Genomic DNA, 17,140 nt, shown 5'->3' on the forward strand with positions numbered 1-17,140 from the left:
ACAGTGTGCTGTGTATTTGGTCACCCCTGAGCTTGTTAAACCCACCCATTTACAGTAATCCACATCAGGGTAGCTAATCTCCCTCCCCACAGAGACCTGCTAACACATGAACACCCTGCCACTACCACGGTCTCTCTCAATACTCCAAGTGGCTTCCTCCCCTCGTTTCCTTACAGAATCACTGCTACCATCCACTACCTGTGTGCCCCAGAGCAAGGTACTCCCCTATATACTGTACCTCCAGAGGAGCTGCACTGCAGCAGACTGGCTAACCCTGTGCTCCTAACACATTATTGTATGTTGAGTGTATGTCGTTGATGTCAGGGAGGGATGGGATTGGTAGCAGAGCCAAAGACACATTTCCTTCACCAAATAAAGGACTATTCTAATTATGCTCATCAGTGCTCCCACGTTAATGGGAATTGTCTCATGCCAGCTAGACTTCTAGTTGGATGAGCAGAGAGGATGATGATTCACCATGACTGCATCAGGCCTATGTGTCATAACTTACCATGTTTGGTTTGAGCCTCAAATAGTGGGCTTTTGGGCCAAAGGAGAATTGAGGAATGGAGAGACGAAAAGAAGACATCTACTAAGAACATAACTTAGCATCTACTAAGAACATAACTTAGCATCTACTAAGAACATAACTTAGCATCTACTAAGAACATAACTTAGCATCGACTAAGAACATAACTTAGCATCGACTAAGAACATAACTTAGCATCTACTAAGAACATAACTTAGCATCTACTAAGAACATAACTTAGCATCTACTAAGAACATAACTTAGCATCTACTAAGAACATAACTTAATGTAAAAAGGATGTCAGAAGAAGAAAAAGTCCTGTCTGTATGTAATGCTCTAGGCTGTGATGATGTGGTCCTGTCCTGTGTTTTGTTATGTGTTATACTGTATGTCTAACCAGAGTATGGCTAGTAGGGTGGCTCTACTGTGGAGCCTGGAACTACTATGTTTATGATGGTTAATGTTTGAACCATTTATTTAAGAGGACCACACTGGAAATACGTTTTCAAACCTTTTTGTGTCATCCTCAATGATCGTAAAAAAATATATATTTGTATTTATTTCAGGTCAGCTAGTTGAGAACAAGTTCTCATTTGCAACTGCAACCTGGCCAAGATAAAGCAGTTTGACACATACAACAACACAGAGTTACACATGAAATGAACAAAACATACAGTCAATAATACATTAGAAAAAAAAGAAAACAAAGTCTACATACAGTGAGTGCAAATAAGGTCAAATAGGGGAGTTAAGGCAATAAATAGGCCATGGTGGCGAAGTAATAACAATATGTCAATTAAACACTGGAATGGTAGATGTGCAAAAGATGGATGTGCAAGTAGAGATACTGTGGTGCAAAAGGAGCAAAATAAATAAATACAGTATGGGGATGAGGTAGATAGATGGGCTGTTTACAGATGGGCTATGAACAGGTGCAGTGATCTGTGAGCTGCTCTGACAACTGGTTCTTAAAGCTAGTGAAGGAGATGGGAATCTCCAGCTTCAGTGATTTTTGCAGTTCGTTCCAGTCAGTGGCAGCAGAGAACTGGAAGGAAAGGCGATCAAAGTAGGAATTGGCTTTGGGGGTGACCAGTGAGATATACCTGCTGGAGTGTGTGCTACGAGTGGGTGCTGCTATGGTGACCAGCGAGCTGAGATAGGGCGGGGCTTTACCTAGCAGAGACTTGTAGATAACCTGTAGCCAGTGGGTTTGGTGATGAGTATGAAGCGAGGGCCAGCCAAAGAGAGCGTACAGGTCGCAGTGGTGGGTTGTATATGGGGCTTTGGTGACAAAACGGATGGCACTGTGATAGACTACATCCAGTTTGCTGAGTAGGGTGTTGGAGGCTATTTTATAGATGACATCGCAAAAGTCAAGGATCGGTAGGATGGTCAGTTTTACGAGGGTATGTTTGGCAGCATGAGTGAAGGAAGCTTTGTTGCGAAATAGGAAGCCGATTCTAGATTTAATTTTTGATTGGAGATGCTTAATGTGAGTCTGGAAGGAGAGTTTACAGTCTAGCCAGACACCTAGGTACTTGTAGTTATCCACGTATTCTAAGTCAGAGCCGTCCAGAGTGGGCGGGCAGGTGCGGGCAATGATCAGTTGAATAGCATGCGTTTAGTTTTATATGCATTTAAGAGCAGTTGGAGGCCACTGAAGGAGAGCTTTATGGCATTGAAGCTCATCTGGAGGTTAGTTAACACAGTGTCCAAGGAGAGGCCAGAAGTATACAGAATGGTGTCGTCTGCGTAGAGGTGGATTAGAGAATCACCAGCAGCAAGAGCGACATCATTGATGTATACAGAGAAGAGAGTCGGCCCGAGAATTTAACCCTGTGGCACCCCCATAGAGACTGCCAGAGGTCCAGACAACAGGCCCTCCGGTTTGACACACTGAGCTCTATCAGAGAAGTAGTTGGTGAACCAGGCGAGGAAATCATTTGAGAAATCAAGGCTGTTGAGTCTGCCAATAAGAATGTGGGGATTGACAGAGTCGAAAGCCTTGGCCAGGTCGATGAATACAGCTGCACAGTAATGTCTCTTATTGATGGCGGTTATGATATCGTTAAGGACCTTGAGCGTGGCTGAGGTGCACCCATGACCAGCTCGGAAACCAGATTGCATAGCGGAGAAGGTACGATGTGATTCAAAATGGTCAGTAATCTGTTTGTTAACTTGGCTTTCGAAGACCTTAGAGATGCAGGGTAGGATAGATACAGGTCTGCAGCAGTCTGGGTCTACAGTGTCTCCCCCTTTGAAGAGGATGAACGCTTTCCAATCTTTGGGAATCTCAGACGATACGAAAGAGAGGTTGAACAGGCTAGTAATAGGGGTTGCAACAATTTCGGCAGATAATTTAAGAATGAGTGGGTCCAGATTGTCTAGCCCGGCTGATTTGTTGGGGTCCAGATTTTGCAGCTCTTTCAGAACATCAGCGATCTGGATATGGGTGAAGGAGAAATGGTGGGGGCTTGGGCGGGTTGCTGTGGAGGGTGCCGGGCAGTTGACCGGGTTAGGGGTAGCCAGGTGGAAAGCATGGCCAGCCGTAGAAAAATGCTTATTGAAATTCTCAATTATAGTGGATTTGTTGGTTGTAACAGTGTTTCCTAGCCTCAGTGCAGTGGGCAGCTGGGTGGAGGTGCTCTTATTCTCCATGGACTTTACAGTGTCTCAGAACTTTTTGAGTTTGTACTGCAGGATGCAAATTTCTGTTTAAAAAAGCTAGCCTTAGCTTTCCTAACTGCCTGTGTATATTGGTTCCTAACTTCCCTGAAAAGTTGCATATCACAGAGCTATTTGATGCTAATGCCGAATGCCACAGGATGTGCTGGTCAAGGGCAGTCAGGTCTGGAGTGAACCAAGGGCTATATGGCTATATCTATTCCTGGTTCTACATTTTTTGAATGGGGCATGCCTATTTAAGATGGTGAGGAAGGCACTTTTAAAGAATAACCAGGCATCCTCTACTGTCGGGATGAGGTCAATGTCGTTCCAGGATACCCGGCCCAGGTCCATTAGAAAGGACTGCTCGCAGAAGTGTTTTAGGGAGCGTTTGACAGTGATGAGTGGAGGTCGTTTGACCGCTGACCCATTACGGATGCAGGCAATGAGGCAGTGATCGCTGAGATCTTGGTTGAAAACAGCAGAGGTGTATTTGGAGGGTGAGTTAGTTAGGATGATATCTATGAGGGTGCCCGTGTTTACGGATTTGGGGTTATATCTGGTAGGTTCATTGATAAATTGTGTGAGATTGAGGGCATCCAGCTTAGATTGTAGGATGGCTGGGGTGTTAAGCATGTCCCAGTTTAGGTCACCAGCTTGACGGTAGAATATATTCAAAGCATAATGTACAGACAAAGGTATAGTAGGATGTGAATACAGTGGGGAGAAACCTGTGCATATAGTGATAATGTAAGAGATATTGTCTCTAGAAATAGCATTTAAACCAGGTGATGTCACTGCGTGTGTGGAGGGGTGGAACTAAATTGTTAGCCGATGCGTGTTGAGCAGTGTTGAGCAGTGCTAGAGGCTCTACAGTGAAATAAAATAATAGTTACAAACCAGAACAGCAACAAATGAGAGAGCCTGGGGGATGGGAGTGGAAGTAGACACTGCAGGGCCTGGATTAACCTCTACATCACCAGAGGAACAGAGGAGGAGTAGGATAAGGGGACGGCTAAAGGCTAACAGAACTAGTACGTTCAGAACAGAGAGTAAAAGGAGCAGATTTCTGGGCACGGTAGAATATATTAAAGGCATAATGTACAGACAAAGGTATAGTAGGATGTGTATACAGTGGGGATAAACCTGTGCATATAGTGATAATGTAAGAGATATTGTCTCTAGAAATAGCATTTAAACCAGGTGATGTCAATGCGTGTGTGGAGGAGTGGAATTAAATTGTTAGCCGATGCGTGTTGAGCAGTGCTAGAGGCTCTACAGTGAAATAAAACAATAGTTACAAAGCAGAACAGCAATCAACATGGCATGGTGACGTTAGAGAAAGGCATGCGTAGCCGGGTGATCATACAAGTCAGTGTGTGGCTTCAGGCAGCTAGCAGCACGGGGCTAGCAGGCTAACAGACAGGCCTTAGAGGGATGACGCGACAGAGGGAAGTCTGTTGTGGCCACCTCGTGCAGTTACATCAGTGGATGGATCAGCAGGGCTCCGTGTGGTAAACCAGGCCAATTGGCAAAATGTGTATAGTGGCCGAAGACATATGTCCGAAGGGCCTCTTAAGCCAGCAGTCCAATGTGCTTTAGACAGCTAGCAGGCCGCAGATTAGCGGCTGTGCATTCAGAGGTGTTAGCTGCTATAATTCCAGGTGGGAAAAAATAAATAATAATAATCATAATAAAAAAATATATTTTTATTTTATTTTAAATAGGTAAACGCATTATCCACATGTGTGGTTGTATTGTGTTTTAAATGGTCAAATAAATCTATCTATCTCTGTCCTTGCTGTATTCTCACTATATAAGCCCTGTAACTAAGGAGAAAAAGCTTACATTACATCAACCACAAACATCTCTGCGGTGACAGACAGGCAGACAGATATCGCCATGGTGATCTCATTGTCTGAATGCCAGCCACAGTCAGGGGGAGAAAGGGGAGAGGGGGAGAGTTGTGGGGAGAGATTGGGGAAAATAGGGGAGATTAAGGGGAGGACTGCGGACTGCCATGGGGTATGGGGTAGATGAGGACAGGGGAGATAACCAATCCTGCCTCAGACACTCTCAGTAAATAGATCAGGCCTCTGACTCACTTACAAACATTCCCAGATGTTTGGGCAGTCACAGTGTAGGCTGTCTCCTTGCTATGGTGTTGTGACTGTTTACTTTAGCACCATCAGACCTTCTACTCTTGTGACAATCAAGCAAATACCATCAATTTCAGCACCATGGAGAGTGGCAGAATCAGAATCCAGAGGTCTGACAGGAAGGAAAACAATATTGTATCAATCTAGTATTGCTTTGACATTATTCCGTGGTTATTACATTATAGTATCTTCTGAAACATTAAGACAATATCTGTTGGTTGTGGATATCACAGCATTTAAATATAGCTAGTGGCAAGGCACAGCCTATTGAATTTTCCCTGTCCATTTTAGAGTGCAAGTTGGAACTGAATCTTATGGCGACAATTTGGAAAGCAAATTGTTTCAACAATCTGGCAGGCTATGTCTAAATAGCCATTAATTATGATATTTAATTGTAACGAATGATTATAAATATCAGATGTCACTGCAATTTTATCTCCAACCAAGCTTAGCCTATCAATATCTACCAACACCTTCTAGAATGAAGCTTATCAATACCTACCAACACCTTCTAGAATGAAGCTAAGCCTATTAATACCTACCAACACCTTCTATAATGAAGGTAAGCCTATCAATACCTACCAACACCTTCTATATTGAAGCTAAGCCTATCAATACCTACCAACACATTCTAGAATGACGCTAAACCTACCAATACCTACCAACACCTTCTAGAATTAAGCTTACAAATATCTAACAACACCTTCTAGAATTAAGCTTACCAATACCTACCAACACCTTCTAGACTTAAGCTTACAAATATCTACCAACACCTTCTAGAATGAAGCTAAGCCTATTAATACCTACCAACACCTTCTATAATGAAGGTAAGCCTATCAATACCTACCAACACCTTCTATAATGAAGCTAAGCCTATCAATACCTACCAACACATTCTAGAATGACGCTAAACCTACCAATACCTACCAACACCTTCTAGAATTAAGCTTACAAATATCTAACAACACCTTCTAGAATTAAGCTTACCAATACCTACCAACACCTTCTAGACTTAAGCATACAAATATCTACCAACACCTTCTAGAATTAAGCTAAGCCTACCAATACCTACCAACACCTTCTAGAATTAAGCTAAGCCTACCAATACTTTCTCAGAATTACAGCAATTTAAATTTAACACACACACACACACGTCTGCCCGCACACAAACACACACACACACACACACACACACACACACACACACACACACACACACACACACACACACACACACACACACACACACACACACACACACACACACACACACACACACACACACACACACACACACACACACACACACACACACACACACACACACACACTCACAGATACACACATGTCCTATAAGGTTTGAGTTTAGGTGGACATCCACTTTACTACTAGAGTTGATGTCTGTCCACTGTGGGAATCTAATTAGCATAATACAAAAATCCCCATCAAAAACTGTCTGTTTAAGATCTTGATATCTACATTTTGTATTCAATGCATTTCTATGGATTAATAGCAGTAAAACCAAATTCAATCAATGTAATCAAATTATTTTGTTGTATTTTTATATACTGACAGGGGTCCTAAACTTCTAAATCAAATAGCTAAATCATCTTTGGAATGACCATCTTAAAACAATTCCATAACTTAGCTTAGTAGAAACCTGGCCCTGGGCCCTTAGACCTCAAGTGGACATCCACTGTACTACTAGAAGTTGTCAGACAGTCTCCTGGGAATGTTGTGGAACGGAACAAGAGAGAATAGGGAGCTAGCTGGAGAATCCTCTTCTCATAGTCATACTGTAGTACACACACACACACACACACACACACACACACACACACACACACACACACACACACACACACACACACACACACACACACACACACACACACACACACACACACACACACACACACACACACAGGTACTCTGACTGAATAACATTCCAATGTACCATGTTAGCAGACAGACAGGGACATAGCGTATAGCGGAGCAAAAAGGAGGATCTAACTACCACATGGTGGATAACTCTGGAGGTCCTGGAGGATCTAACTACCACAGGGTGGATAAATCTAGAGATCCTGGAGGATCTAACTACCACAGGGTGGATAACTCTGGAGGTCCTGGAGGATCTAACTACCACATGGTGGATAACTCTGGAGGTCCTGGAGGATCTAACTACCACATGGTGGATAACTCTGGAGGTCCTGGAGGATCTAACTACCACAGGGTGGATAACTCTGGAGGTCCTGGAGGATCTAACTATCACAGAGTAAATAACTCTGGAAGTCCTGGAGGATCTAACTACCACAGGGTGGATAACTCAGAGGATCTAACTACCACAGGGTGGATAACTCTGGAGGTCCTGGAGGATCTAACTACCACAGGTTGGATAACTCTGGAGGTCCTGGAGGATCTAACTATCACAGGGTGGATAACTCTGGAGGTCCTGGAGGATCTAACTACCACAGGGTGGATAACTCTGGAAGTCCTGGAGGATCTAACTACCACAGGGTGGAGAACTCTGGAGGTCCTGGAGGATCTAACTACCACAGGGTGGATAACTCTGGAGGATCTAACTACAACAGGGTGGATAACTCTGGAGGTCCTGGGGGATATAACTACCACAGGGTGGATAACTCTGGAGGTCCTGGAGGATCTAACTACCACAGGGTGGATAACTCTGGAGGTCCTGGAGGATCTAACTACCACAGGGTGGATAACTCTGGAGGATCTGACTACCACAGGGTGGATAACTCTGTAAGTCCTGGAGAATCTAACTACCACAGGGTGGATAACTCTGGAGGATCTAACTACAACAGGGTGGATAACTCTGGAGGATCTAACTACCACAGGGTTAATAACTCTGGAGGATCTAACTACAACAGGGTGGATAACTCTGGAGGATCTAACTACCACAGGGTGGATAACTCTGGAGGATCTGACTACCACAGGGTGGATAACTCTGGAGGTCCTGGAGGATCTAACTACCACAGTGTGGATAACTCTGGAGGTCCTGGAGGATCTAACTACCACAGGGTGGATAACTCTGGAGGATCTAACTACAACAGGGTGGATAACTCTGGAGGTCCTGGGGGATATAACTACCACAGGGTGGATAACTCTGGAGGTCCTGGAGAATCTAACTACCACAGGGTGGATAACTCTGGAGGATCTGACTACCACAGGGTGGATAACTCTGGAGGTCCTGGAGGATCTAACTACCACAGGGTGGATAACTCTGGAGGTCCTGGAGGATCTAACTACCACAGTGTGGATAACTCTGGAGGTCCTGGAGGATCTAACTACCACAGGGTGGATAACTCTGGAGGATCTAACTACAACAGGGTGGATAACTCTGGAGGTCCTGGGGGATATAACTACCACAGGGTGGATAACTCTGGAGGTCCTGGAGAATCTAACTACCACAGGGTGGATAACTCAGAGGATCTAACTACCACAGGGTGGATAACTCTTGAAGAATCTAACTACCACAGGGTGGATAACTCTGGAGGATCTAACTACCACAGGGTTAATAACTCTGGAGGATATAACTACCACAGGGTGGATAACTCTGGAGGATCTAACTACCAAAGGGTGGATAACTGGAGGATCTAACTACCACAGGGTGGATAACTCTGGAGGTCCTGGAGGATCTAACTACCACAGGGTGGATAACTCTTGAAGAATCTAACTACCACAGGGTGGATAACTCTGGAGGATCTAACTACCACAGGGTTAATAACTCTGGAGGATATAAATACCACAGGGTGGATAACTCTGGAGGATCTAACTACCACAGGGTGGATAACTCTGGAGGATCTAACTACCACAGTGTGGATAACTCTGGAGGTCCTGGAGGATCTAACTACCACAGGGTGGATAACTCTGGAGGATCTAACTACCACAGGGTGGATAACTCTTGAAGAATCTAACTACCACAGGGTGGATAACTCTTGAAGAATCTAACTACCACAGGGTGGATAACTCTTGAAGAATCTAACTACCACAAGGGTGGATAACTCTGTGAAGGTCCTGGAGGATCTAAATTCATCTTGGGTCTTCAATCTAGAGCTGTGTTGGAACAAAATGCCTGCACATACTGCGGCACTCCAGGACCTGGGTTACATAACTACATGCTAACTATGTAACTTTCCATAGAGTGTGACCATGTACTGTAATCTATGATTCCAGCTACATACTGTAAAGTTAATGGCAGCGAGAGTGAGGAGACAAGGAGAGGAAGCCATTTCAGATCAGTAGGGCATGCTAGTCTCTATAGATAAGAGAGGGTGTCATGTTCAAAGCTCCAAGAACTCAAACTCTCCTTCTAACTCCAACAGTTAACTTCTCATCTCACACATTCCCTTTTTTCTTTCCCAAGGCTATGTACTCTCTGCTAATGATGTCAATGCTTCAATAGTGGATAAAAGAAGTGTGCATTTAACACATAAATCAGGCTTTCTAACAGGCCCGCCACGATCCTTGCTGCCTTTGTAGTGCACCCAACGTTAGACTAAGTGTCAGTGTTATTGAATTCATACTGTACCCTTGGGGTGCCAGGGAGTGGAGAGGTTGTGGGAGGGGGTGCGAGGATCAGGGGGGGTGCGTGTCTGCGTGTGTGCTCGTCCCGGGCCTGCGTATGTATGTTTGTGCATGCGTGTGTACATGTGTGCATGTGTGCACGTTCGTTCGGTTAAATGAAATGAAATGACTGCAGTCAGAGAGACTTAGCTTTAGACTTTGTGTTAAGTGTTAAGGAGGATATGTCCGAGTCGATATTGACTCATGAGATAGAAGCCATTTGTTTTGCTATTGATTAGCTGATGCCCACAGCTTGTTTCCTGGTATTTGCTTGATCATGGAGCTCTAGGTGTGGGATAAATATTGAGAGCAGAGAATGAACACACTGCTGGATGACTGGCTGAATCATGCAGGAAATCCAGACAGAAACGACGTGATTGTAGCTCTCTGGGCTGATACATCCTGTATACACATGCATCACTCAGCCGTGCCACAGTACTGACACAAGTAACCTGCAGTATGGTATAGACAGTAGACAGACACACAAACATAGCACATAGGCTGCAATAGGACACAAATACAAAAGTACATGTTCATGCACACACACACTGCCCTGAGGACATCCATAGGTCTTGCGAGTGTCATTGTCACAGTTGATTCAGCATGTATTTTAGTGTTTTAGTACTATATCTCTTGACACAATGATAAAAATAATCATGGCCTCTAAACCTTCAAGCTGCATACTGGACCCTATTCCAACTAAACTACTGAAAGAGCTGCTTCCTGTGCTTGGCCCTCCTATGTTGAACATAATAAACAGCTCTCTATCCACCGGATGTGTACCAAACTCACTAAAAGTGGCAGTAATAAATCCTCTCTTGAAAAAGCCAAACCTTGACCCAGAAAATATAAAAAACTATCGGCCTATATCGAATCTTCCACTCCTCTCAAAAATGTTAGAAAAGTCTGTTGCACAGCAACTCACTGCCTTCCTGAAGACAAACAATGTATACAAAATGCTTCCGTCTGGTTTTAGACCCCATTATAGCACTGAGACTGCACTTGTGAAGGTGGTAAATTACCTTTTAATGACATCAGACCGAGGCTCTGCAGCTGTCCTCGTGCTCTTAGAACCGAATGCTGCTTTTGATAACATCGATCACCACATTCTTTTGGAGAGATTGGAAACCCAAATTGGTCTACACGGACAAGTTCTGGCCTGGTAAAGATCTTATCTGTCGGAAAGATATCAGTTTGTCTCTGTGAATGGTTTGTCCTCTGACAAATCAACTGTCAATTTCGGTGTTCCTCAAGGTTCCGTTTTAGGACCACTATTGTTTTCACTATATATTTTACCTCTTGGGGATGTCATTCGAAAACATAATGTTAACTTTCACTGCTATGCGGATGATACACAGCTGTACATTTCAATGAAACATGGTGAAGCCCCAAAATTGCCCTCGCTAGAAGCATGTGTTTCAGACATAAGGAAGCTGATGGCTGCAAACTTTCTACTTTTAAACTCAGACAAAACAGAGATGCTTGTTGTCGGTCCCAAGAAACAAAGAGATCTTCTGTTGAATCTAACAATCAATCTTAATGGTTGTACAGTCGTCTCAAATAAAACTGTGAAGGACCTCAGCGTTACTCTGGACCCTGATCTCTCTTTTGAAGAACATATCAAGACTGTTTCAAGGACAGCTTTTTTCCATCTACGTAACATTGCAAAAATCAGAAACTTTCTGTCCAAAAATGATGCAGAAAATTTAATCCATGCTTTTGTCACTTCTAGGTTAGACTACTGCAATGCAATACTTTCCGGCTACCCGGATAAAGCACTAAATTAACCTCAGTTAGTGCTATATATGGCTGCTAGAATCCTGACTAGAACCAAATTGATCAAATTACTCCAGTGCTAGCCTCCCTACACTGGCTTCCTGTCAAGGCAAGGGCTGATTTCAAGGTTTTACTGCTAACCTACAAAGCATTACATGGGCTTGCTCCTACCTATCTCTCTGATTTGGTCCTGCCGTACATACCTACACGTACGCTACGGTCACAAGACGCAGGCCTCCTAATTGTCCCTAGAATTTCAAAGCAAACAGCTGGAGGCAGGTCTTTCAGTGGGTCATATGATTGAGTGTAGTCTGGCCCAGGAGTGTGAAGGTGAACGGAAAGGCTCTGGAGCAATGAACCACCCTTGCAGTCTCTGCCTGGCCGGTTCCCCTCTTTCCACTGGGATTCTCTGCCTCTAACCCTATTACAGGGTCTGAGTCACTGGCTTCCTAGGGCTCTTTCATACCATCCTTAGGAGGGGTGCGTCACTTGAGTGGGTTGAGTCACTGATGTGATCTTCCTGTCTGGGTTGGCGCCCCCCCTTGGGTTGTGCTGTGGCGGAGATCTTTGTGGGCTATACTCAGGATGGTAAGTTGGTGGTTGAAGGTATCCCTCTAGTGGTGTGTGGGCTGTGCTTTGGCAAAGTGGGTGGGGTTATATCCTTCCTGTTTGGCCCTGTCCGGGGGTGTCATCGGATGGGGCAGATGACACCTCCTGTCTCAGCCTCCAGTATTTATGCTGCAGTAGTTTATGTGTCAGGGGGCTAGGGTCAGTTTGTTATATCTGGAGTACTTCTCCTGTCCTATCCAGTGTCCTGTGTGAATTTAAGTATGCTCTCTCTAATTCTCTCTTTCTCTCTTTCTTTCTTTCTCTCTTTCGGAGGACCTGAGCCCTAGGACCATGCCTCAGGACTACATGACATGATGACTCCTTGCTGTCCCCAGTCACATGGCCGTGCTGCTGCTCCAGTTTCAACTGTTCTGCCTGTGATTATTATTATTTGACCATGCTGGTCATTTATGAACATTTGAAAGTCTTGGCCATGTTCTGTTATAATCTCCACCCGGCACAGTCAGAAGAGGACTGGCCACCCCACATAGCCTGGTTCCTCTCTAGGTTTCTTCCTCGGTTTTGGCCTTTCTAGGGAGTTTTTCCTAGCCACCGTGCTTCTACACCTGCATTGCTTGCTGTTTGGGGTTTTAGGCTGGGTTTCTGTACAGCACTTTGAGATATCAGCTGATGTACGAAGGGCTATATAAATGATGTCTGAAGGGCATCATTATGTCTCCCCCATCCTCACCCCTCTTCCCCCACCCTCACCCATATTCTCTATATCTCCCCCTCTCCTATCTGGGGGGGTCATTATATCTGACCTGGACCTCTAATTGAGGGATGAAGAACCCTCTCTCTTTACTCATCCACATCCACATAACCAAAATGTTGCTTATCTTTTGTTTTTTAAATTAAGCTTTTTAAGACAGGTATTTTTCCATATATAGACACACCCTATGTGTTTTAATAAAATCAACTACAGAGTCCCACAGTGGAGGTGTCATAATTCCCATAAAACCTAGTGCTCAAACAGGGAAATGGTTCCAATAATTTTTCCACCACACACATTTAGAAACAACTAATGGCTGTGTTTTGTGTAAGTTTACCCTGGCCTGAAGTTTTGATAAAGGGACTTTTATCAATATATTCACGTGTATTTTCCCTTTGTCATTATGGGTTATTGTGTGATTGATGAGGACACTAAAAAAAAATCCATTTTAGAATAAGTCTGTAATGTAACAATATGTAGGAAACGTCAAGGGGTCTGAATACAGTGTGGATGACGGATCACCACCTCAAGCTGAACTTCGGCAAGACGGAGCTGCTCTTCCTCCCGGGGAAGGACTGCCCGTTCCATGATCTCGCCATCACGGTTGACAACTCCATTGTGTCCTCCTCCCAGAGCGCTAAGAACCTTGGCGTGATCCTGGACAACTCCCTGTCGTTCTCAACTAACATCAAGACGGTGGCACGTTCCTGTAGGTTCATGCTCTACAACATCCGCAGAGTACGACCCTGCCTCACACAGGAAGCGGCGCAGGTCCTAATCCAGGCACTTGTCATCTCCCGTCTGGATTACTGCAACTCGCTGTTGGCTGGGCTCCCTGCCTGTGCCATTAAACCCCTACAACTCATCCAGAACGCCGCAGCCCGTCTAGTGTTCAACCTTCCCAAGTTCTCTCACGTCACCCCGCTCCTCCGCTCTCTCCACTGGCTTCCAGTTGAAGCTCGCATCCGCTACAAGACCATGGTGCTTGCCTACGGAGCTGTGAGGGGAACGGCACCTCAGTACCTCCAGGCTCTGATCAGGCCCTACACCCAAATAAGGGCACTGCGTTCATCCACCTCTGGCCTGCTCGTCTCCCTACCACTGAGGAAGTACAGTTCCCGCTCAGCCCAGTCAAAACTGTTCGCTGCTCTGGCTCCCCAATGGTGGAACAAACTCCCTCACGACGCCAGGACAGCGGAGTCAATCACCACCTTCCGGAGACACCTGAAACCCCACCTCTTTAAGGAATACTTAGGATAGGATAAAGTAATCCTTCTCACCCCCCTTAAAATATTTAGATGCACTATTGTAAAGTGGCTGTTGCACTGGATGTCATAAGGTGAATGCACCAATTTGTAAGTCGCTCTGGATAAGAGCGTCTGCTAAATGACTTAAATGTAAATGTAATGTAAAATACATTCTGAATGTGCTGTACATCGAGGAACTATTGTCATGTACAAACAGACTTTGTTTGCTTCCTGTTTGAGGTGAAGAAAACATTACTTTGAGAAGCTCCACAGCTCATTAGTGGTGGTTTGTTAAGCCAATCAGGAATACTATCAGATCCCCAAATGGGCACATTTATATGCCTACATTTGCAGGCCAGGCAGCCTATAGGCGTACTTCTATGCGTACTCAGGTGCACGTCCTTACTCAACATTGACAGGAGGCTCCAAACAAAAGACAATGACTAAATTGACAAAAGTGGTCAATGGAATAAAGTCAACCAAAACGTGTAGCATAGGTTGTGCACTCTGCAAACAAAGTATCCACGCCGACAATTAGTACGGTAAAAGACTGGAATAATAAATCATATATTGAATTTATTAACAGAAATTAAAGTAACTAAACAAACATTGTAGATAAATTATAGGAATTAACAGTAAATGTACTAGTGGTGATATATGTAATGGGGGATTGATAGACACTTTTTTATTTTATTTCACCTTTATTTAACCAGGTAGGCTAGTTGAGAACAAGTTCTCATTTACAACTGCGACCTGGCCAAGATGAAGCATAGCAGTGTGAACAGACAACACAGAGTTACACATGGAGTAAACAATTAACAAGTCAATAACACAGTAGAAAAAAGGGGAGTCTATATACATTGTGTGCAAAAGGCATGAGGAGGTAGGCGAATAATTACAATTTTGCAGATTAACACTGGAGTGATAAATGATCAGATGATCATGTACAGGTAGAGATATTGGTGTGCAAAAGAGCAGAAAAGTAAATAAATAAAAACTGTGGGGCTGAAGTAGGTGAAAATGGGTGGGCTATTTACCAATAGATTGTGTACAGCTGCAGCGATCGGTTAGCTGCTCAGATAGCTGATGTTTGAAGTTGGTGAGGGAGATAAAAGTCTCCAACTTCAGCGTTTTTTGCAATTCGTTCCAGTCACAGGCAGCAGAGTACTGGAACGAAAGGCGGCCGAATGAGGTGTTGGCTTTAGGGATGATCAGTGAGATACACCTGCTGGAGCGCGTGCTACGGATGGGTGTTGCCATCGTGACCAGTGAACTGAGATAAGGCGGAGCTTTACCTAGCATGGCCTTGTAGATGACCTGGAGCTAGTGGGTCTGGCGACGAATATGTAGCGAGGGCCAGCCGATAGGAGCATACAAGTCGCAGTGGTGGGTAGTATAAGGTGCTTTAGTGACAAAACGGATGGCACTGTGATAAACTGCATCCAGTTTGCTGAGTAGAGTGTTGGAAGCGATTTTGTAGATGACATCGCCGAAGTCGCGGATCGGTAGGATAGTCAGTTTTACTAGGGTAAGCTTGGCAGCGTGAGTGAAGGAGGCTTTGTTGCGGAATAGAAAGCCGACTCTTGATTTGATTTTCGATTGGAGATGTTTGATATGGGTCTGGAAGGAGAGTTTGCAGTCTAGCCAGACACCTAGGTACTTATAGGTGTCCACATATTCAAGATCGGAACCATCCAGTGTGGTGATGCTAGTCGGGCATGCGGGTGCAGGCAGCGATCGGTTGAAAAGCATGCATTTGGTTTTACTAGCGTTTAAGGGCAGTTGGAGGCCACGGAAGGAGTGTTGTATGGCATTGAAGCTCGTTTGGAGGTTAGATAGCACAGTGTCCAATGACGGGCCGAAAGTATATAGAATGGTGTCGTCTGCGTAGAGGTGGATTAGGGAATCGCCCGCATGAAGACCAACATCATTGATATATACAGAGAAAAGAGTCGGCCTGAGAATTGAACCCTGTGGCACCCCCATAGAGACTGCCAGAGGACCGGACAGCATGCCCTCCGATTTGACACACTGAACTCTGTCTGCAAAGTAATTGGTGAACCACGCAAGGCAGTCATCCGAAAAACCGAGGCTACTGAGTCTGCCAATAAGAATCTGGTGATTGACAGAGTCGAAAGCCTTGGCAAGGTCGATGAAGACGGCTGCACAGTACTGTCTTTTATCGATGGCGGTTATGATGTCGTTTAGTACCTTGAGTTTGGCTGAGGTGCACCCGTGACCGGCTCAGAAACCAGATTGCATAGCGGAGAAGGTACGGTGGGATTCGAGATGGTCAGTGACCTGTTTGTGTATTTGGCTTTCGAAGACCTTAGATAGGCAGGGCAGGATGGATATAGGACTGTAACAGTTTGGGTCCAGGGTGTCCCCCCCTTTGAAGAGGGGGATGACTGAAGCAGCTTTCCAATCCTTGGGGATCTCAGACGATATGAAAGAGAGGTTGAACAGGCTGGTAATAGGGGTTGCGACAATGGCGGCGGATAGTTTCAGAAATAGAGGATCCAGATTGTCAAGCCCAGCTGATTTATACGGGTCCAGGTTTTGCAGCTCTTTCAGAACATCTGTTATCTGGATTTGGGTAAAGGAGAACCTGGAGAGGCTTGGGCGAGGAGCTGCGGGAGGGCCAGAGCTGTTGGCCGAGGTAGGAGTGGCCAGGCGGAAGGCATGGCCAGCCGTTGAGAAATGCTTGTTGAAGTTTTCGATAATCATGGATTTGTCGGTGGTGACCGTGTTCCCTAGCCTCAGTGCAGTGGGCAGCTGGGAGGAGGTGCTCTTGTTCTCCATGGACTTCACAGTGTCCCAGAAGTTTTTGGAGTTGGAGCTACAGGATGCAAACTTC

General features: G+C 44.9%; 1 protein-coding gene across 1 annotated transcript; it reads left to right on the forward strand.

Moving 5' to 3' along the window:
- Positions 1-7,372: 7,372 nt before the first annotated feature.
- On the forward strand, positions 7,373-9,281 carry LOC124021205 (loricrin-like). The gene is made up of 3 exons (XM_046336555.1): positions 7,373-7,601; positions 7,718-8,819; positions 9,059-9,281. Exons 1-3 carry the CDS (start codon positions 7,373-7,375, stop codon positions 9,279-9,281), a joined length of 1,554 nt encoding a protein of 517 aa, XP_046192511.1.
- The last annotated feature ends 7,859 nt before the right edge of the window (positions 9,282-17,140 follow it).

The sequence above is a fragment of the Oncorhynchus gorbuscha genome, unplaced genomic scaffold (assembly GCF_021184085.1).
Source record: "Oncorhynchus gorbuscha isolate QuinsamMale2020 ecotype Even-year unplaced genomic scaffold, OgorEven_v1.0 Un_scaffold_1086, whole genome shotgun sequence".
Classification (NCBI taxonomy): Eukaryota; Metazoa; Chordata; class Actinopteri; order Salmoniformes; family Salmonidae; genus Oncorhynchus; species Oncorhynchus gorbuscha.